The sequence below is a fragment of the Molossus molossus genome, unplaced genomic scaffold (assembly GCF_014108415.1).
Source record: "Molossus molossus isolate mMolMol1 unplaced genomic scaffold, mMolMol1.p scaffold_m16_p_10, whole genome shotgun sequence".
Taxonomy (NCBI): domain Eukaryota; kingdom Metazoa; phylum Chordata; class Mammalia; order Chiroptera; family Molossidae; genus Molossus; species Molossus molossus.
The window spans coordinates 9,729,448-9,751,788 of record NW_023425345.1 but is presented as its reverse complement, the minus strand read 5'-3'; the positions used below and the strand labels follow the sequence as shown (position 1 = coordinate 9,751,788).

Sequence of the window (22,341 nt, the reverse complement as noted above, 5' to 3'; positions counted from 1 at the left end):
CTGGGAGAAAAACCATGTGTGGGTGCCATCCTGCAGAACCCCAATGTTCAGCTGCCCAAACACCTCTTTCATGGCCAGGGGTGTTTTGAGGCCCCCATAGCAACAGACCAAGATCAGATCATTCATCCGAGGTGCTTTCAGGGAAGTTTTTATGCCCAGTTTCCAGACATTAAAGGGTCTTTGTCAACCAGGAAGGCAGCAGACGGGTGAAGTGTGGACAGGGTGGGTGAACTGTGACCAATGGTGACATTCCTCCATCAGATGGTGGTCTTCCCTGGCTCAAAAGCTTGAAGCAGCCCTCCCCTTGCCTGGGGTTTGCTGCCACCGAGAACGCCCCCTCCGGGTGTGGGTGGAATGGCAGTGCACTTCACACTGACACCCTGTAGTTCTCAGAACCTCCGCCTTTCCTGAAGCAGAAAGAGGAGACAGGCAGCTGAGCCGGCTCACGGGGGCCACCATCACAGCTTCTCCCAGGCGCCTCAGAGGTGGCCAGACATCATCCGTCGAATTGCTTTCAGACGAGAAGCAAAGGAGTCCTCATTCCTCGCTACCCAAATCAGCATTCCCCAAGACACCCTCCGGGATGTCCTCTGTACGCCTCCACTGCGTGCCCAGCACAGATAGGTCAGCTTCGCTAGTCTGAGTATTGTGAAGGTCACATTTTGAAAATAACTTCAATTTGTTTATAGGTTGTCAGTACTCCTCATAAATATCCATCCGTCCACCCCGAGACCCGCCATTGGACGGCTCTGACTTTTGCTGTGTTGCATGGACATATTCCTGTAGTTCAGGTATTAACGTATTTCCCTATCCACAACTGACCTCTAATTTTACCTCTTCCATTATGCAAATCTCTCTCCCAGCATGCTTATTCGCTAAGACATTCATATTGGTTCATTGCAATTAAATATAGCACATTCATATCATACGAATGAAAATATTATATGTAATGATCTATATGAGCCAGCTTTAACCAATATGAAATTAGCACCACCCACACGCAGCCTCACACACACAGTGGCCAACCTACGAAGTCGTTCCCGGTTGCTCGGGGGTGGGGCCTGAGCTGTGGTTTTGTGGATTGGTTCATTTTATTTGTTGCAACATGAATATAAAACTTGGCTGGTATGAGACCTTCTAACTTCCCCTTAGGTGTGACCCTGGTGTTTGTGTTGAGTCTAGTGGTTTCCAACCAGAGGAAAGAAGCATCCAAGTCACCAAGGCAATGGTTCCAAAAGACACTTGCTTGGCTCTCACTTCTTGAGAATTGGATCCGGGAGATCTAGAACAGGGCCTTCACATGTGTCTTCTGAAACGGCTCCCAAGCATGGAGAGATGTCCTCCCCCGAGGTCCTTCGGGCATATCAGTGTGTATGGCTTGCTCCTTTTCTGGCTGTTGTCGAGTTGGTGTTCAGTGACTAGCCATCCAGTGCATTCTAGATCTTAAACATGGTCTTCACTTCACCAGAAAAGAGATGAGCATCCAAATGGTGACCAGACCTGAGCCCGTAGTGAGTGCTGAGCTTCAGGTCCATCCGGAACTCACGTCCTTTTACGTGATCCAAGCCTCTGAGAACTAATGCGGAGCAGGGGTCAGTGGAAGAGGGACCACGAGGCAATGTGGGAATTCCACGGGAATCCTTCGTTGCTTCCTAGGTCATGGCAACCCTGAAGACAGATCCAAAGTCATGTTTCAGGGGGTTGAGCGTGTGACGTGTCACACTGAGACCTGACTCCTGGCTGTATGATGTCCTGCCCAGCCCACTCCTAGTAAAAGCAGCTAAGAAAGAAGGGGTGGGAGGGTGGCCTGGCGGATGCAGGTACCATCCTTTAACATCAGCGACATCCCCCACCTTTCAAGCAGGAGTTGGAGCAGTGGGCCGCCGAGCAGAGCCAAACAGAAGTCAGGCCTCCTCTCCGCTGCAGGGGCACAAGTCCTGGAATGCCAGTGTGCAGCCCCCTCCTGGCTGTGCCCTCAGGAAGCCCCACGGGCGATAAAGAAAGCAGAGTCCCCCCACTCCACCCCATCTCACATCAGCAACAGCACATTCCCTGTGAGTGAGATCTGGCGTGGACAGAATCTCCATTTTCTAAGAAACTCAGGTATCTTAGGGGATGCACAGAACTGGGTCCTATGACGCAAACTCCTGGAAGCCCGCTCTATCCCTTATTCATTGATCCTGCTGGCCAGGGAGCTTAGCGTTTGCTGGCCTGTCCTCAGAACTATCCAGGGCATTCTAGAAGGCATTCTTGCCCTGGTTGGCCCAGGTGGTCTCCAGAGTCCTTCAGAACTTTTGATTCTGTGGTTCTAAGAGACCACTTTAATGCTCTCCGACCCCAAAAGGGAGTCCTTCAGCCCTCTGGCTCCATGGGCTTCTACGTTAATATACGTGGAAATCGCCTGGGGATCTTGGTAACAGGCACACTCTCGTCCAGTGGGTCTGGGGTGGGGCCTGAGAGCCAGTGTCTCCAACAAGTTCCCAGTCTGCTAGTCTGCAGACCACACTGACCACACTGTGAGTAGTCTCAGGTTCTAGATAGTACAAGAGCTCCTAGTTCATCCTCGAGGTACACCTGCCCTCACCCTGTGCACGCGGTCACTGACCCGAGGGAGAGCAGGCACATTGGCATTGCACTGATTTCCACCAGTCTTTCTGACGCCTCCGTACAGTGCGTGCCCTTTGAACATCTCAGTGGCCACTCTTCCTCCGCAGCTCCTCCTGGACGCCGGGGCCAAGGTGGAAGGCTCTGTGGAGCACGGCGAGGAGAACTACTCGGAAACCCCCCTGCAGCTCGCGGCCGCCGTGGGTAAGAGTTGCCGGTTCTCGCCCTGGCCAGGGGTCTCCACCACCCTGGCCCTTGAAGTGTCTGCACTGTATCTTTGCTTTATTCTCTTATGAAACCCCTTCTCTGGGCTTGCAGGCAATTTTGAGCTGGTTAGTTTGCTGTTGGAGCGTGGTGCGGACCCTCTGATAGGAACCATGTACAGGAATGGAATTTCTACAACCCCCCAGGGTGACATGAACTCTTTCAGCCAGGCCGCAGCCCACGGACACAGGTAGGCTAGGACGGGCCAGTCACAGGTCCCAAGTGGTGCTTGTTAAAAATGCAGATTCCCAGGCCTACCCCAGACCCACTGCCTCTCTGGATGTGGGGCCCAGAGGCAGTGCAGGCCCCAGCCCGGCCAGAGTGGCCTTCACTGCCAGCTTCTCGCCGAGAGCCAGCTCCGAGCCGCACACATCTGCCCAGACTGGCTGGTTTGTCCCTTCCCGGCCAGCTCCCAGCTCCCAGCTCCCGGAGACTGCAGCCTATCTAAGGAATAAAGCACCTTGTGTCTGATTGCTTCCCGTCTGCCGCTCCATCGGGTTTAATTACACAGCACCCCAAGTAAAGCGGATTCACTGGGGGCGAGTGCACAGGTCACAGAGCCTTCTAGATGTTTGAGGAAAACACTGAGCTCCCAGTTGTCCTTGAGGAAACATGGCCGGTCATGCCTCACTCTCTCCTCCAGCCCCAGAACTAGCGCCTGTGGTCAGGACTCTGAAACCACCACCCAAGTTGGTCCCATCATAGTCCCATGTTCCCGCCCCATCCCCACCTGGAAAAGCCCTTCCGTCTCTGAGTGTCTTCCTATCTGGGTTTATGATTGACAGGAATGTGTTCCGCAAACTGCTCGCTCAGCCAGAGAAGGAGAAGAATGATATCCTGTCCCTGGAGGAGATTCTGGCCGAGGGGACTGACCTGGCGGAGACAGCCCCGCCCCCCCTGTGTGCCAGCCGCAACAGCAAGGCCAAACTGAGAGCCCTGAGAGAGGCCATGTATCACAGCGCTGAGCATGGCTACGTGGATGTCACAATTGACATCAGGAGTATAGGTCAGTCTGGGCACCCTCCGCCACTGGGCGCACACCACTGCCCGGCTCTAGGTCACACACACACACACACACACACACACACACATACGTGGGCCCAGGAAACCTCTCATTGGCTGGCTGAAGCACTATCCACGCTGAGACCCCCACACTGTCCCCAGTGACAGCAGCATCCTGCCAGCCCCAAAGCCCCATCCTCAGGTCACCTTTCCACGATTCCCAAACTCTGGACCCTGGGAAGTTAGGAACTTGAATCACCTGGGAGCTTGTCTGAATACACATTGCCAGGCCCTACACCCAGAAGCTCTGCTGTCGAGGGTCTGGATGGATAAAGGCTGGAAATCTTTATATTTAACAATCATCCCAGGTGGTTCCCAGTGCTTGTGGAATCACTGCTTAGAGCACCCAAATCCACGAAGCTGCGGCCGGCGCGGCTAGGATGAGGACACGCCTTCCTTACCGGGCTCCGCCCACTGAGCTTCAGGAACCGTGTGGGGTGGCCCTTCACGGAGTGAGCTAGTCCCCAGCCATCTCCTCTGTGCATCTGGGGAGCGGGCTAGCCTGGCCTTCCCCAGTCTAGTGGCATTCGCCCCGCGTGGGAACAGCAGGACCCAGCATGGCTTTAAACACAGGGTGTGGCAGGTTAGGGGAGACGGAGGGCCTGCAGAGGGCCCCCTGACGCTGTTCTGGAAGCGGGCCTCTCCCGGAGCGGCTGGTTCCTATGGGAGACAGTCATGCCGTGGCCCGAGGGCCTATTTAGCACGTGATGCAGCCCAAGGCCCCGAAGGTCAGCTTGTGCGCAGAGGTGAGACGCATGCGCTCTCCCGCCTGCCTGGTCCTGAGCGGGACGATCAGCTCGGCAGTGAGCTGCTGGAGAGGTTCCTGTTGCAGGGGGCACCCTGATGAAGGAGCTGCGGAGGGAGATGTTGTTTTGCACAGGGGAATAGCAGCAGTATCCTCCGTGTCTTCTCATGCAGATGAAGTACCCATCTTAGCAGAGAACTAGAAGGTGACGCTCACTGGTGGGTTTTGCCAGCTCTCAGCTCTGTCTGGGCACAGATGTGGTATCCAGTCCTGGGCAAGACTCTGCCCGACTCTCAGCTGCTCCCTCCCCAGAAAGTAGAGGGAATGGAGACAAATGAAGTCAGCACCGAGAAGTGTGTCACAGGCCTAAATCGAGTGCACAGTAATCCCAATATTCCACACCGTGATTATAGGTTGTAAAATGCAGCCCCTAATAATATGAGTCGCATGAAGAAATGGACACCCGTACTTACGGGAATTGAATTACGACCTTTAATTTCAACTTCTGCAAGTCTTTGGGGAAAAATCAACACTGGCTTTATTCATTGAAAGCCTGCCTCTTGGTCTCATAATTTGGTAATGTCCTGGGGAAAGGCCAAGTTTTAGATAAAAACACGCCTTCTCTTTTGGTTGTTCTCTGCCTTGCCCTCTCCCCCTCCCCCCTCCCAGGTGTCCCATGGACCCTGCACACGTGGCTGGAGTCTCTGCGGGTCGCCTTCCAGCAGCACCGCAGGCCCCTCATCCAGTGCCTGCTAAAGGAGTTCAAGACCATTCAGGAGGAAGAGTACACGGAGGAGCTCATCACCCAAGGCCTGCCCCTGATGTTTGAGATCTTGAAAGCAAGCAAGGTATGAGGGGTTTAATGCCACTGGGCCATCTGCAGAGAGCTAGTCTGGAGGTTCCCCATGTCAGGGGTTCCTTAGCCTGATCCTGCCCTTCGGGTATGATTCCTGTGGTCATGGCCACTGGTGGCTTGTGTACCCCAGCTGGCTAAAGCCACGTGTGCAGTCATTTGTGGGGCAGCTGTTTTGCTGAGCACCTGATATATTCGAAGGCACTTAGGCACATGGACAGAGTAGTAAGATATCTCCTAGCCCAGGGAATTTGCACAAAGCTGGTGAGATAATACCAACACGTGTGCCCCAAGGGCATCTGTGATGGTTTATGAAACAATGTTACATCCGGTGGCACAGGCTCTGAGAGGTGCGAGATGGCCAAGGAAGGTGTCACTGAGGTGCCGAGACTAGAGCAGGCCTAAGGGACAGACAGGAATGCACTGGGAAGTGGGACACGGGTGGGACACGGGTGCAGCACCCTAGATGAATGGGGTGCAGGCCCTGCTGAGGTTCCTGGAAGCCAGACCTTGAGGAGCCTTTTCAGATAGAGGATTGTGAGCCCAGCGCTGACCCCTTGAGACTCACCCCTTCCTCACAGACCTCCTAATTCCTGCTGACATCTGCATTCACAGCAATGGGGAGATAGTGTGACCCCTTCAAAACCAGTCCAGCCCTTGGGCTACTGTGTGCTCAGTTCTTACAAATCTCTTTGGGGTCACTTGTTTGATGTCATATAGACACCCAATAACTGCCGGTGGGCCATGTGGCATTGTGTGTGTGTGTGTGTGTGTGTGTGTGTGTGTGTAGAACTGTGAGAATGGACAGCTGTGGTGGGCCCATCCCCCAGCAGCCCATGGGGTAGAGAGCCCAGGTCAGGGGGAGGGGTGACAAATGCCCATGGTTGGGCACCAACCATGCCACACCCCAAAGCTTCTCAGTGGGCCTCAGGGGATGGGATAGCACAGTGCTTGAGAGCGTGGGCTCTGGAGCCAAACTGGAGGAGTTCGAGCCTGGCTGTGCCACTTACTTGCCTTATGACCCTAGCCAAGTTACATAACTTCTCTCTGCCTCGGTTTCCCCACCTGAAAATGGGGACAATAATTGTATTAACCTCTTAGGCTGATTGTGAAGAGAAAATGAATCAGTGCCCTTCAGATTGTCCCTGCCACTGATTGTCCCTGTCATAACGTGGCCTCACCAGGGCGTGTGGCACCTCCATTATTTCTCAGGGATGTTCTGTAGAAACGATCCCTCAGCAGGGATGATATCAAAATATCTAACACCCCAGTAAAGCCCCGGTCCCAAGGAACCCATGGAAACCACATATAACCAGCTGAATGTCAGCGCCTCCCCTTAGAATAACATTGGATTATCCCAATTTCTCTACTGCAGAGCCTTGAGTAGCCTAATTCACAACTACAATCAAGTGTTTTCCAAACTTACTTGACCTTGGAACCCTTTTTATAATTAACTGTCTCGAGACAAAAATGAAGATTTTTTTTTAAGCTAAATGTGTCTTTTCTATTTACCACATGCCTGGCACTGTTCTAAGCATGTCCTCACGAGCAACCTTTGAAGCAGATACTATTCTTATCCCCATTTGTTAAATGGGGAGGCCGAGGCACAGAGAGGGTGACTAACTTGCCCAAGATCACACAGTGGGTCAGTAGCAGAGCTGGGATTGAAGCCAGGCAGTCTGGCCCCAGCACCAGCCTCTCACCCACTCTGTCCCCGAACAGGCTTTGTGGAGCTTGGGGTCTCTTGAAGACAATGGAGCCTGTGAAGTCGCGGGGGAAACAGACCTCTGAGCCAGGAAGGCAACTCAAGTTCCCCCGCCAGGCTGGGCCGAGGGGGCGCCCACGAGAGGGAGAGGGGAGCGTGGAGCCGCCTGCTCCGGCAGCGGGATGGCCCCACAGCACAGCAGCCGCAACGCGGCCTGTCTGCGTCCCGAGCCTGGAGCACCTGGCCTGGGGCCCAGACCAAGGCCCATTAGGTCTTCTCATTAGCGCTGGCTTCAGGCCCCTGCGGGCTGGATTTATGCTTGATGTCAGGCCCCACTGCGACCCAAAGTGGGAGCAGGTGTGCCGGCCTCGGTAATGAGCCTCAGCAGTTCTATTTAGAGTGAAACCTGCTGGAAGCTCTTCAAAATCAAATGCTCCCTGCCTCTCGCCCCCCAACTTGAAAATAAATAAAAAAGGCTTTCACCTAAAATTACCTAAGAAACTGCCTTAGTGCAAAACACTCCTACTTCTGTTCCCAGGGTCTGGTGTTCTAATTGGTGTGGGGTTTCTCTTTTCTTTCTCTCTTCAGGATATGGTGGGCACTCCAGAAATGACTGAAGCATCTTGTGTTTTAAGTAAACCTGATCTGTGGGTTTTTTAAGTAAGCTTTATTTTGAAGTAAGACATACATACAGAAGAGTGCCCGGATCATAACTCTAGAGGCAAAGGAATTTTCACAAAGTAAACCTGCCTGTGTGATGAGACCAAAAATAGCGCATTGCAAGCACCCCACCAACCCTCTCTTGCCCAACCCAGCCTCTCCCCTCCAAGAGCAGCCCAAAGCGCTGACAGCAGCAGCTGGGGTGGAGAAGAAAGGAGGGGCCTTTGTCAGGATGTGTGGACCAGGTCCAGCAGCTGTTCTGATCATGGAGGGTGGGGGGAGCCCGGGATGGGGCAGGGGCAGCTCCTTGTAGGAAGGGGCAGTCTAAAAGGATGGCAGCTTCAGGAATCCGGTTGGTTCTATGGCGACCCCTACTGGTGAAGTGTGGTATTACATATCACGAATACTGGGCGTAGGGGTAACTAGGAAATCAATTTCCCCAAGCATGGGTGATATTCCTGTGGTCAGATCCTGTGGGTGTATTTTGCTTTTCTTTTTATAGGTTCTTGAGGTAGAAGCTTAGACTATCGACTTGAAATTTTTCCTTTTTTCTTATATATGCATGTGATACTATACATTTTCTCCTCAGCACTACCCTAGCCGTGTCCCACGATTCTTGATGTTGCATTTTCACTTTCATTCAGTTCAGTGCATTTTTTTTTATTTCCCTGGAAACTTGCTTTCTGGCTTATGGGTTGTTTAAGGTGTGTTATTTAGTTTTAAAGTGTTTGGGGATTTTTCTGTTATTGATTTCTAGTTGGATTCCATTATGGTCAGAGAACATGTTCTATATCATTTCAGTCCTTTTCAATACCTGAGATGTGTTCTATGGCCCAAGCTTGGCCTCTCTCGGTATAGGCGTGCTTTCTCTATTGAGTGGAGTGCTCCATAATTGTCCGTAACATCCTGTTGGCTGATGACTATGCTGAGTTCTTCTGTATCCTACAGATGTTCCGTCCAGTTATTCCATCCATTGAGAGAGGGGTGTTAAAGTCTCCAACTGTAATTGTTGGATTTGTCTATTTCCCCTTTTACCTGTCTATTACCCATTTTTGACTCACATATTATACAGTTCTGTTGGTCGGTGCGGACACATTTAGTTCTTGGTGGATGAACTCTTATGCAATGCCCTTCTCTGCCTTCGCTACTTTTCTTGCCCTGAAGTCTCCTCACTCTGATGGTAATACAGCCGCGCCTGCTTTCCTCTGGTCAGGGTTTGGATGATCTTATCCCCACCCTCTTCCTTTCCACTTGCCTGTAGCATTATGTCTGAAGTTTCTTGTAAACAGCATGTAGTCGGGCTTTTCATCCACTCTGCCAATCTGTCTTTTCATCAGAATTTATAGACTGTTTATATTTTATTTAATTATTGATACTTTAGAACTTAAGTCTACCATCTTATTTTTTGTTTTGTATGGTCTATCTTTTGTTTCTCTCTTTTCTTTTCTTTTTTTTTTATTTATTTTATTTTATTTTTCTTTCCTCACCCGGGGACATATTTTGTTCAGATAGAGAGGGAGGGAGGGGGAGAGAGAGAGAGAAGCATCGATGTGAAAGGGACACATCGAGTGATTGCCACCCACACGACCCCAACCAGGGCCGGGGACAAACTGCAACCGAGGTACGTGCCCTTAGCGGGAACCGAACCCGGGTCTCTCTGGACCGCAGGCCGACGCGCTAACCGCTGAGCAAGACCGGCCAGGGCTGTTTCTCTCTTTTCTTTTTCCTGGCTTCCTGTGGACTACTTGAACATTTTTTTAATTCCAGTTTTATTTGTCTGTAATGTTTTGGAGTATATTTCACTGTATAGCTTTTTTAGTGGGTTGCTTGATGGATTACATTATATATACATGATATCAAAGTCTACTGGTGAGTCTACTTGTGTCGTCATTTCACCAGTTTAAATGAAGTACAGAAACCTTACCTCTCTTTATGTCCCTTTACCCTCCCCCGTTCATGACATAACCATCTTTAAATATTATCTACATACATTTAGAACCACATCAGACAGTGTAATAATTTTTGCGTCAACCATCAAACAAGTAGGAAACTCAAGAGGAAAAAAAAGCCTATTATATTTCTCCGTATTTTTGCTTACCATGTTTCTCCTTCCTGATGTTCCACGGCTCCCTGTTCACCCTTTGCTTTCTGTTTGGAGAGCTTCTTTCAGCCATTCTTCTAGGGCAGTTCTGGTGACAGAGTCTTAGTTTCCCTTCATCTGAGAGCGTCTGATTTCCTTCCATTCCTAAAGGATATTTTCACTGGTTATTATTTACTTAATACTTTTCAAGTCATCTTACCTTCCCTTAAATGTATGTAGAGAGGAAACGTTCTATTACTACTATAAATAGAAAGCCCTCATCAATTGCCATGAATAGAAAGTACATATTAAAATAAATGGATAGTGATTTTAAAAGTTCATTGTGTGTTCAAGTTCATCTTGTACACAACTCCGAGGGCCTGTGGCAGACTTGGAGCTAAGTGCTGACCTCACAGGAACCCGCAGGGGCGCCCCGCCTCCCCACGGCTACTGTCTTGGCTCCTGTCTGGGGCGCGCTCCTCTCTGCTGACTGGTCAGCCCCGCATATTCCACAGGGGAGGGGCCATCTGTTGGGACGAATCAATTAAGACAAAGAACTCATTGCCAGTGACCCTGGAATGGAACAGTAATTCCACATTCTCTTGATTTTAAAATCAGGCTTTTCTTCATCTTTCCGAATTTCTCAATTTGAAATGAGTCTTTAAAATGGATGAGTATGTTTATTGCAGTGAGTTTTTTCGCTCTTCCTAAAAGCTGCCATTAATTCTATGACATTTTAAAAATCTAGGAAAATAGTCCTGGCCAGTTTGGCTCAGTGGTTAGAACGTCGGCCTGCGGTCCAGAGAGACCCCGGTTCGGTTCCCGCTAAGGGTTCGGTTCCCGCTAAGGGTGAGCACCTTGGTTGCAGTTTGTCCCCGGTCCTGGTTGGTCGTGTGGGTGGCAGCTACTCGATGTGTCCCTTTCACGTTGATGTTTCTCTTTCTCTATTGCTCTCTCTCCCTCCCACTCTATCTGAACAAAGAATGGAAAAATGTCCTCAGGTGAGGATGAAAAATAAAAATAAATAAAATAAAATCTAGGAAAATAGAGATTAATTTTAATAATGGCAAATTGCTGTTTTGAGAGTTCAAAAATAGTCCTATACTGACACTGCCCTTTGGTTCAACCTAATGGCATAATGTGATGGGTAATTTTTTAATCCTCACAGTGACCTCACCAAGCAGGTGTTTTAATCCATTTTGGAAGAGAACGCTGAGGCCCAGAGAAGCTAAGTAACTTTCCTGAGGTCACAGAGCTGGTAGGGGAGGAGCCAGGACGGGACCCAGCTCCGTCCGGTCCCGTTGTCCATGCTTTACCACCGCATAGAACCCCTGCCCGAGCTACCTGTAAAGGACTTTGGGACAGTCCCAGCACTCCTGTCCAAAGGAAAGAATGTGGAGTCAGAGGAAAGATGTCATCCCCGAAACACACAGACTCCGTCTTAGGACAGTCTCCTGGTGACTGTGGTGTTGAGAATTGTGTCCGTTGTCCTTTGTGTGGCTGCACAGTCCCGAGTCCTGAGAGCCTGCGCTCACCCCATGTGTACCCCCAGCATTTCCCAGGAGAGACGTGGATGGCAGTACCAGTGGTACCCTTGCATTTTAAGGGCTCCCGTGACTCCATTGGGGCCACCCAGATAATCCCAGATAATCTCCCTCTTTAAGGTCCACCAGTCAGTAACTTAGTTACTCCTGCAGCGTCCCCTTTGTCCTGTAAGGTAATATCACGGGTGGAATTTCCATGACACAGCCCAAGGGATTAGGGCATGCATCTTCTAGGGGCCAGAATTCAGCTTCTCGAACACTGTGTGCGTGGGAACCGCCTGCAGAGCGTGTTGCTGTGCGTCCTGATCCGCGGGCCTCGGGTGAGAGTCGGCATTTCTGTGGTCTCCCAGGCCATCCTGCTGCTGTTGGTCAATAGAGCACATCTGAGTGGCAAAGCCTGAAACCGGAGGAAACAGCTTGACAGCCCCCAGTCCAGCGCAAACCCAAGAGAGAATTCCAGGCCATGAAACCGGTGGTGGTCCTCAAACCTAAGGGGGCATCAGAATCACCAGAAAACCTGTGAAAATAGATTGCTGGGCCCGCCCCCAGCATTTCTGAGTCCAAAGGTCTGGGATGGGACCTGAGGATCGGCCTCTCTAACAGGCTCCCAGGTGACGCTGAGGGTGCTGGCTTGGGGACCACACTTTGAGAACCACTGCATGAAGCTCGGAGACAGGCAATCACTTGTGAGTGTTGCATGAAGGAGCATTTAACATGCTGTTCATAAGGCATCCTCTCGAAAAGCAGCCGATATTTTTCTATTTATCATCAGATAGTGTGGGAGGGAGGGAGAGAGAGAGAGAAACATTGATGTGAGAGAGACACATCAACTGGTTGCCTTTCTCCATTCAACCTGAGCATGTCCCCTCAGGCACCTCTGTGGATCCGTCTGAAGTGACGAGATACCTTTTGGAATCTCATCCACTTTCATCAAAGGGTTGGATTTGCTTTTCGTGTGTTGAGCTGTATCCTTCTGCTTCAGGAGCACAAAGGAGGAGCGTCATGAGGAGCCTGAACCACTGACATCATGACTTGTCCCAAGCCCATCTTTTTTTTTGTTTTTTAATCCTCACCCAAAGATATTTTTCTATTTATCATCAGATAGTGTGGGAGGGAGGGAGGGAGGGAGAGAGAGAGAGAAACATTGATGTGAGAGAGACACATCGACTGGTTGCCTCCCGCACAACCCGACCCAGGCTGGGGACGAACCACACTGAGGTACGTGCCCATGACCGGTATCAAACCCAGGACTCATTGGTCCGAAGGCCGATACTCTGACCGCTAAGCCAAACCAACCAGGGCACCAGACCCATCTTTTGAAGTCAAAAATAAGATTTGTTTTTATTACAAAAGCAACTGTTGTTTGTTGCAGAAAACATAGGTTAAAAGAACACATCCTAATCCTACCCAAAGGTAGCTACTCTATTCTCTCTGACCTTTTTCTATAAATAACCTGTCAATCTATATGTGTAGGGTTTTATTTCAAAATATATGTGCCACAAACTGTGTTCTAACCTATTTTTAAAATATATTGTAAATGTCTTTCTAATTCCCCCTTTTTAGCCCCAAGTGTCAACCCCTTCACTCAATAAAAAAAGCATTCAAATGCCATGATCCGTGGCTTCCCTCCTGCGCGCTGCGGTTAGAGGGAGACTGTGAACAGTAGTGGGCTCCGCGGAGGAAGAGGCAGAAACACGGAGGACGGGGCTCAGCCAGAAGCAGGCCCCTTCGTCCCTGCGCAGTCAGGGCAGCTGACATTCTGCACCGCAGAACTCTTTCCCCCGGTTTTTGGAGAAAGTGATTCAGCTGAGCACGCCTGATCCGGAAATGCCTCAGCACTATAACTCCATGCATCGGAAAGCTGAATCAGGACCACTTGTGTCTCGGTCACAGAGAGACAGTCACAGGTCCAAAGGGCTTTCTGCTGGTATTTTCAGGATAATTAGCAGCTTGCAGAATTTTGGAGTATTGATAAAAGCATGTTTGGGGTAAAAATGTATTTTCCATTCTCTGAGTTACCAAACCTGCTTTTCCCATGGATAGAAATGATTCGAGCAAGAGGAAAGGATTTAATTACAAATTAAGCTTTCACCGATGAACCCACTAGAAACAGATGGCGGACAACCGAGCTAGCAGCTCTAGGGCCTGCCAGGCAGACTGGGTGTGTGATGTCCAGGAGAGTCTCTCTTGGAACCTGAGATAAGACTGTGGGCTTCTCTCCCTTGGGGGATGCGTTCCTGGTGACAACTAGCATGAGGTTGTGCACAACCCCCAGCAAGGTGAGCTGTTCTCTCTTTTCCGCAGAACGAAGTGATCAGCCAGCAGCTGTGCGTCATCTTCACCCACTGCTATGGGCCCTACCCCATCCCCAAGCTCACGGAGATCAAGCGGAAGCAGACCTCGCGCCTGGGTGAGTGTTTCACTGGCCCTTTGAGGGGTGTTGCTTTGTGATTTCAGGACAGGAGAGAAGCAAATGCTATAAAGAAGTTGTGGGGGATGTTCGAGGGCAAACAAGATAGATTCCAGAGTCAGGCGGGTGGAGATCAGGGTATCACCTTGATTAAGTGATCAAACTGAAGGATATACCTTAGGAAAAGCATGTACCTTTCACTGCCTAGAAATTTTCAGTTAGAAGAAGGAGACTCACTAATACCTCCTTCCTCACTGAAAGATTACAGGCAGTGACAGCAAGGCCTCTGGAGCCCAGAGGCAGGTAGATTCTAAAAGCAACCCAAGTGCCCATCAACAGGCGAGTGGTTAAAAAAGCCGTGATACGTATGTAGACTGGAATATTACTCAGCCAAAAAAAAAGAATGAGATCTTACCATGTGCAACGGGATGGATGGACCTGGAGGGTATTATGCTAAGTGGAATAAATTAGTCAGAGAAAGACAAATACCATATGATTTCACTTATATGTGGCCTCTAAAGAAAAATAAATAAATGAGCAAACAAAACAGAAACAAGCTCATAGATCCAGAGAACAGACTGTTGGTTGCCAGAGGGGAGGGAGGTTGGGGGACTGGGTGAAAATGGTGAAGGGATTAAGAAACGCAAATGGGCAGTTTCCAAACAGTCTGGAGATGTAAATCACAGCGTAGAGAATACAGTCGATAGCACTGTAATTGTGTGTGGGGCCAGGTGGGTACTGGAAATACCGGAGGGATCACTTTGTCAAGTGTATGACTATCTAATCACTATACTGTGCACCTGGGACTAATTCAAAATATTGAATATTAAAAAAAAAAAAAAAAAAAAAGGAAATGTTAGGGGAGAAAAATAAAAGGAGAGTCTCATATGCAGAAATTTTGTTATTTTTAAAAAATATAATAAAACCAATATTGGAGGAAACATAATAAAAGAAGCCTGAGCTGTGCGTGGCGGCTCTCCCTGAGGAGGGACGGGAAGTGACGGGCCATGTGTTCCTCGAACGGGGGCCTGTGCAGGGAGGTAGGAGGAGAGGGAACCGGCCCCCCGCACGCACACACGCACACACACACACGCACACGCACATGCACGCACGGACACGCACGCACGCACACGGACACACACGCACGCACACGAGGGGAACATACCTGAGCTGAGGACACCGGATGCTCTGGATCCCATCGGAGGAGCAGCACCACTTTATTCTCGGACACTGGTGCTGAGCCGCTGCAGCGGAGCACTTGACCCCTCCCATCTCAGGTCAGCCCCAGGCCGCCCCAGGCGGCAGGCGCTGGGAGTCTGAACCAGGTTCACCCGAAGCCATAGTCCCATCACCCTTCAGTTGTAGCTTCTGACGGAGAAACCTTCCCACCAGGCACTGATTTCATGCGGAGGAGGCTGGGGCTGCTGCAGCCTGGGTGACCAGCCCAGAAAAAAGGCAAAGAAATAGTCAGCTGCCTGAAACCTGAACCATGAGCCTCTGTGGCAGGGGGCCGGTCTCCTTGCTGCACGGGGGTCATAAAATATTAACGAAGGTTTAATATTTTAATATGAAAGGATTCCTTCTCCAAGGAAGGTTGGGAACCTTCCTGCTTCCTAGTTCCTTTTCCTACGGAGACTGGGAAACATTTGATGAATGGAAGCATTCGAAATTCTACTCTTTAGCAAAACCACCACTATTGAAACAGGTGAGCTGGTCTGAATGAGTGAAAAGGCTGAATTCATGGAGCTGTTTTAAAGTACTCTGTTCCTGTCATGAATAACTGGTTCATTTCAATGACAGAACTTTTTGCTAAATAAAGAACTTAGCAACTGAGACAATGATTGTCTTTTTTTTTAATATTTAATCTATTAAGTTAAAATTTTTTTTTTCTTTATTGGTTTTAGAGAGAGGAAGTGAGAGGGAGAGAAATAGAAAGATCGATGAGAGAGAACATTGATTGGCCACCTCCTGCATGCCCCCCACTGGGGATCGGGCCCACAACCTGGGCATGTGCCCTGACTGGGAATCGAACCAGCGACCTTTTGGTGCGTGGGTCAATGCTCAACCACTGAGCCACACTGGCCGGGCTAATTTATTAATATTTTCTTATTACAGATGCCCCTCCTTTTTCCCCTTTGACACCCTCCTCCCCGCCCTCTGGAATGGGAGGGCTTTGCACCCATTCCTGTGAGCAAACCAGGATGTACCCAAACCACAAGTATTTCCACCTGGCAGGACACAGGTGTTAATTAAAACATTCTCAGTGCAACAAATTATAAAGACCAGTCAAACTCAGAGACTTCAGAGACTGAAAGTTGCATTCCCACGACAGAGCAGTAAGCTGACATCTAGGCGTCTTACAAGACACCTTGGTAGAGCGAATATTTTCAAGGCCTGTTTTAATGGCACAGCATAAAATCTGCTTCCCTGTAGCTGTAGGAGAGGAGAGAATTTTTTTTTCCTACCTGAACTTACTGAGATTGCTTTCGTCAGCAATTTTAAAGTCCTAATTTTCTTACCTCGCCTTGGAATTCCAAGGGTTAGAACAAGAGAAGAAAGGCCGGCCCGAGCGGCTCAAAGCTCACAACATGAGAGATACAGGGCAGACTATTGTATAATTGTCAGTACGTGGAACGGGGAACAGGCCGTGTTCTGCATCTTCAGCACAGCGTTTCAGGCTGGGACAACGAAGGGTTGCCACACAGTGGCTCCTTAAGCACCTGCTTGGAAGGGAAGATAAGAATGGTCAGTGACAAGGGTCCCAAACCAGCCTCTCTGTAGGGCCAGGCAGGTCACATAAATGAGTGACGTGGGCTCAGGGTTGGACGATGGGGAGTGGCGGGGACTGTGGCAAACTGCCGAGCCCACGCCTGATTTGTTGTGACATTTGTCCCCCTGCCGTCTCAATGACTTCGGGACGAGAATGGTAAAAAGAGTGAAAGGGAGGAGATAGAAGCAGTTTGGGAAGCAGGGTGGGGGTGGTTGGAGGTGGACAGTGGGAGGGAGAGGGCGGGAGACGGGGGGACAGGTGGCTGGGAAGAGGGAGAAAGTCACTCCAATCTGTTAACAGTTTTTAAAGCAAGGGGAGAAGGGGGTGCTTGTCAACTCTGCAGCCTCTCTCCCTGGTTCCTCGATAGTTCTAGAAGTCTGGGGAGGGAGGACTTTTAATAAAACAATTTTAAAGATAGTGGGGTTACAAGTGATTTTGACTTTTTAATGCTTTTTTGATGTGTTTTAAATGAAAACTTCTTCATGGGAAGAGGTGACAGAGAATGAGTGGAGGACCACCGTCCGGGGCAGCGCGGGCTGAGGGCCGGGTGCAGAGGTCCAGCCAGGAAGGCCAGTTCTGGATCCAAGTTACAGCAGGGTCCGGGCTGAAATGGGCCAGGCCAGGGGTTCAAGGTGCAGTCAGACAGGTGCCCACAGCTGGGGGGTTGTGGCCCCCAGGAATCCAGGGGTTTGTTCCCTCCCTCTCTCAATGGTTTAGGGCGCCTAAATCTAGCTGTAGGGAGCAGCTGGGGTTTCATTTCAGAACAAAACTTTAACCCCCGAGAAAGTACCCGGCAGCAATGAGCAGGTTCCCAGGCTCAGCAGAGGCCTGACGTCCTCGACAGGCTCTGAGAACAAGCCTCTGAGGCAGTGGTCAAGGCATCCCTTCATCCATTCAGAAAATAGTAATGGAGCATCTCGATGTTCAGTTAACACTGAGGGGCAGTGCTGTCCATACATTCATTCATGCACTGCTCACTATGACTCTAGGATAGGTATATAATGGCATTACCATTTGCATCTTACGGCAGGGGAAACTGAGGCACGGAGTGGTTCAATAACTTGCCCAAGGTCTCTGAGATTTCTGGCTTCAGAGCCCACATTCTCACCACACTCTACCACCTTTCTGTGCTAGGCACCGAGGAAAGGGTGTGACAAGGACACAAGGCTCCGCCCTCTCAGAGCGTGCAGCGGAGGGAGGGGCAGACGAGGAGCGGCCCACGGAGGGAGGCGCCACCAGTGGGCGCTGGGAGACGCTCGGCCAGCCGGGATGCACGGGAATCGGGCGTGGCTAAGGGAAGGTGTGCTGAGCCTGAAGACCATGTAGGGCTGCGCCAGACTTGGAAGGGGTTGGAAGAGCGTCCTAGGGAGAAGGAACAGCGTGTGCAGAGGCCCGGAGGTGACAGAGCGCATAGCTCCGGTGGGGAACCGAAAGCGCTCAAGCACGTGTGCACTTTGATGGGATGTGACTAAGAGGCCGGAGGCCGGAGAGGGCAGCAGGTGCCCAATCACAAGGAGCCTTGTTGAAAAGTTTGGACTCTCTCCCGGCAGCACTGGGGAGCTATTGAAAGGTCTCGAGCAGAGGAAGGCGGTGATAGATCTGCCTTTAGGAAGAATGACTGTAGCAAGGTGGACCATCAGATTGAGGGGACCGAGAGAGGAGGCAGAGACCCACAGAGGCATCTGCGGTCCCCAGACGAGAGATGATGTGGCCCCAGTGAGGGCAGTGGCAGGGGGGATTCAGAAACACGGAGGAGGAAGAGAGGACAGTATTTGTGGGGAACTAGATCTGGGTGAGCTCAGGAGAGGAAGTGTCCTATTTCCTTTGGACAACGGTGGCGTGTTCACAGGGCGACAGGCACTAGCAGGAAGCACATCAGGAAGAATGCCGCGGGTCCCCAGACTCCAGGACTTGCGTGATCTTCCATTTAGAGACTCTTAGGGGCCACCCTGGGGTGCTGCAGCCCTCGCGAGCTAAACAGGGTGAGCAGCCTCAGAGGAGGCCCCAGCAGAGGTCCACGCACCTGGCCCGCTCGCCTAGCTTGGGACTGACTTAGGAAGAGCGAGGCGGAGCCTGGTAGTGCAGGGGTGGATGGGCGGGCGTACTGTGGATATTCTCAGCTGGGCAGAAGTGCTGAGCGGAGGGCAGATCGCCACCGTCAGCAGCCCCAGGCCTAAATGGCTGAAATGACAGGCAAATGGGAGGATCCTGCCGCTTCACAGTGCAGAACATCTGCGTTCAGAGCCTGCTTTCTCCACCTTCGCTGGCTTTAGCAAGTCACCGGAACGTTTCGTGCCTCAGTTTCCGCAACTGCACGCCTGACAGGGGCCCCTGCCCCCCAGGACTGAATGACCATGCCCGTGTTCGTGCCAGCTTGCACAGTGCCTGGCACATTGTAAGTGCCCAGGAAGTACTAGTTCTGTCTTCTGTTACCACTGGACATGAAGGCAGGGGACTGGCTCATTTGTCACTGACCCAGGGGAAGGAGGGCTTGGATCTCACATCACCTGGAACACAGTGGCAAGGGGGAGTTTTTCTCAGCCACTTGCATCAGCAGGGAGGACACTGAGCCCCCGAAGAGGAGGGAGGCACGGGTGGGCGGTGCTCAGAGGCAAGGTGGGCAGGTGTTTACCTCTCGCACCTGGAAGTCATCTGAATCAGGCTGCGGTCTGTCTGCTGTGGGGAAATGCTACTTTTCATCACGAATAAGCTATGACGCCTCCTATGGAAAACTGAATTTCTGTCTCCTGTTTGATCACTGTCTCAGCATTTCATCATCCTCTGGATCCAAACTTCACCCTTCTCTCCACTAAAGCTACCTTCGTTTCCTTTCCTGTTCTAGATCCTCACTTCCTCAACAATAAAGAGATGTCTGATGTCACCTTTCTGGTAGAAGGAAGACCCTTTTATGCTCACCGAGTGCTGTTATTCACAGCCTCTCCAAGGTATGTGTCAGTGTGGCGAGCAGGTGAATTACGTGTGGCGGTCGCTCTTCCTGGGCTCTGCAGTCGGATTGGGGGGCATCTCCGCTAGGCTGGCAGATTATCTTCTCAAAACCAAGGATTCAAGAGGACAGGGCGTTTGTGCACCAGTTCATAACATAATTCCCAGAAGGTAGAAGCAGCCCAGGTGCCCGTCAGTGGATAAATGGGTCAGCACCGTGGTACCTCATGTGATTCAGCCTTGAGAAGGAAGGCGGTTCTGACACAACCTGGATGAACCTTGGCGACGTCATGCAAAGTGCAATGAGCCGGTCACAAGGGACAAATACTGCATGACTCCGTGTATGTGAGGGACTGGAGGAATCAAAGTCACAGAGACAGAACGGAGAATGGCTGCTGCCAGGGGCCAGGGGAGTTCGTGTTTAGAGACTGGATGCACAGTGTGAATGCACCTCACATTAACACCGCTGCACACTGAGCAATGGTTACGGGGGTAAACTTCCTGTTACATGCTTCTTACTTACACTAGAACAGAATAGAGGGCAGCCACCCGTGCACAGACCAGGACTGTGTGTGCCCTGGGCACGTGCGGGACAGAGCTTGGGGAGCAGAGTGTGCATTGGGTGTGAGCTCCCCCAGCCTCTGTGCCTCGTGCACAACCTGAAACCTCAGGGCCCGCTGTCGGAACGTCAGGAGACTTTGGCAGGAGCCGCCGAAGTACACAGGTCCCGAATCTCCCATTTCGCTGACTGAGGAGTTGACAACAGTGTGGCACCCTCCTGCCAGCTCCGCCACGGCCCTCCGGCCGCCTCCTTTCGGTTTGAGAAGAGACGGGTTGACCAGGTAGGACCACGTCATCCAAGGACCTGAACAGGGTTGGTGAAGCTGGGCAGAGGAAGGAGGCCCCAGGGGAGCTGGGAGAAAAGAATCCGCTCCCAGGACATTTGCTAAGCAATGTGTCTGAACAGCACCCTGGGTCCTGAAAGCACCCTGGCATCCACAGTGCCCCCCCCAACCGAATCCAAACCCACATATCCGCTTCGCCGCCACGAGACACGTCTGCCCTTCCGTCGCAACACTAGGAAGACCAGATCGACACTGTGCCGACGTTAATTTCGTGGTTTTGACCGAGGTGCCATGGCTGTCGGCGTAGCATGTAAACGTGAGGGGAACTGGGTGAAGGGCAAACAGGAACTCTCCGGGCCATCTCTGCAACTCTTCTATAAACCCATCATCATTTCAAAGTTACAGGTTTAATTTGCAAAGAAAACAGCTTATTTCTAAATATTGAGTATCCGTGTGTTCCCGTGACAGGGTCTCTACCCTCAAGGAGCACACAGTTTAGTGGATGGCAGTGTGTCTAAAACCCCAGACAGAAGGTCAGCCGTAGGGAGGGCCCTAGGGGGTCCGCAGATGTCGGTGCAGCAGACAGGCCTGGGCTCTCAGGCCGAGGCAGAAAGAAAGGGTGGAGGTTGGTCCCCCGCCCCGCCCCATCCTGGAGCAGGCCTGTGGGAGGGGAAGGACCTGACTGGAGAGTCCTGAGCTCAGGGAAGACTGAAGGAGGCCGCCTTTGTGATGGGCCTGCAAGAGGAATGGATTCTCAAAGGCAAGCCTTCTCTTCTAGTCACCTGTTGGAGAAATGACACTGTTCTTTCAAGAGGAGTTTTAACTTCCGATCGGATTGTGGTATCACACAGGGAGGGGGAGGGTTAAGTTAAGAAGTCCGTGGTGATGTCATTGCTGTATGTCAGCGTCAGGGGATGAAAGAGCTGGGTTTCTTGCCACCTGTGGGTGTGTTTGTGAGTCTTTCTCTTCCTGTGTTCTTGTCCAGGTTCAAAGCGCTCCTCTCCAGCAAGCCAGCAAATGAGAGCACCTGCATAGAGATCGGCTATGTGAAGTACCCCATCTTTCATGTGAGCCCCTGCTGTGTCCTGACACCAGTGGCTCCCTCTAGTGCTTGGCCCGGGAATTAGCCACCGCAACAAATCAGCCTCCTGTGATCCTGGCCCCTCCTCACACTGCCCTTCCCATTTAACACTCATTCATCCCTACACTGTTCATTGAGCACCTACTACGTGCCTGACACTGTGCTGGGACCTGGGACACAGAGTAAAGGACAGTCCTCTCCTGAGGATGCCCAGTCCAGAGGGGGTAACTCTGAGTAATTACTTAGTTATAGTAAAATGTGGGAGAGGAGAGAGAGGAGTCAGCCAACGTGCTGTGGCAACTCAGACCAGGGAAATTTGGGAAGGCTTCCTGGAGGAGGTGTTAGCTGAATAATGAAGACTAAGAAGTTGTGGAGCCATAGGAAGGTTCAGGGCTTAAGAAGAGGGGTGAGGAGGGGCAGGTAAAGTCCCAGAACTGTAGTTGAGCCCAGTGAGATCAGGAGCCAGTGGACTTTAGGGAACCCCGTGTCATTTTAACATTGATCTGAACCTAACATTAACCTAATGTAAATAGGAAAGGAAGGTGACTTTGTCGAAGGTCCAATGGCGTTACCTTGTCTCTTTCCCATTTGGGGGAAGTTGATACCGCAAAGGATGGGTTTTGGTTTATGTGCATTTCTGAGGGGGCACAGCAGCCTTCCCCCCCTTTCCACCTTCCTTCATGCCGGATTCACAAGTCGTGCCCCCAAGGACGTTCTTGCAGCTCCTAGAAATTCAGCTCCCGAATCGGCTGTGCAGCCCTATTTCTGGAGCTCC

At 51.1% G+C, this 22,341-nt stretch overlaps 1 protein-coding gene across 2 annotated transcripts in view; it reads left to right on the top strand.

Moving 5' to 3' along the window:
• The window catches only part of BTBD11 (BTB domain containing 11), a 278,882-nt gene that overhangs the window by 238,812 nt on the left and 17,729 nt on the right, over positions 1 to 22,341 (top strand). The window contains exons 7-14 of one of the 2 annotated variants that reach the window (XM_036251810.1): positions 690 to 791; positions 2,715 to 2,808; positions 2,923 to 3,058; positions 3,654 to 3,874; positions 5,345 to 5,523; positions 13,822 to 13,927; positions 19,540 to 19,642; positions 21,471 to 21,552. In XM_036251810.1, the coding sequence (XP_036107703.1) occupies positions 690 to 791; positions 2,715 to 2,808; positions 2,923 to 3,058; positions 3,654 to 3,874; positions 5,345 to 5,523; positions 13,822 to 13,927; positions 19,540 to 19,642; positions 21,471 to 21,552 (1,023 nt within the window). The remainder of the gene's footprint in view (positions 1 to 689; positions 792 to 2,714; positions 2,809 to 2,922; positions 3,059 to 3,653; positions 3,875 to 5,344; positions 5,524 to 13,821; positions 13,928 to 19,539; positions 19,643 to 21,470; positions 21,553 to 22,341) is intronic. The other variant, XM_036251811.1, reaches the window with a different exon arrangement.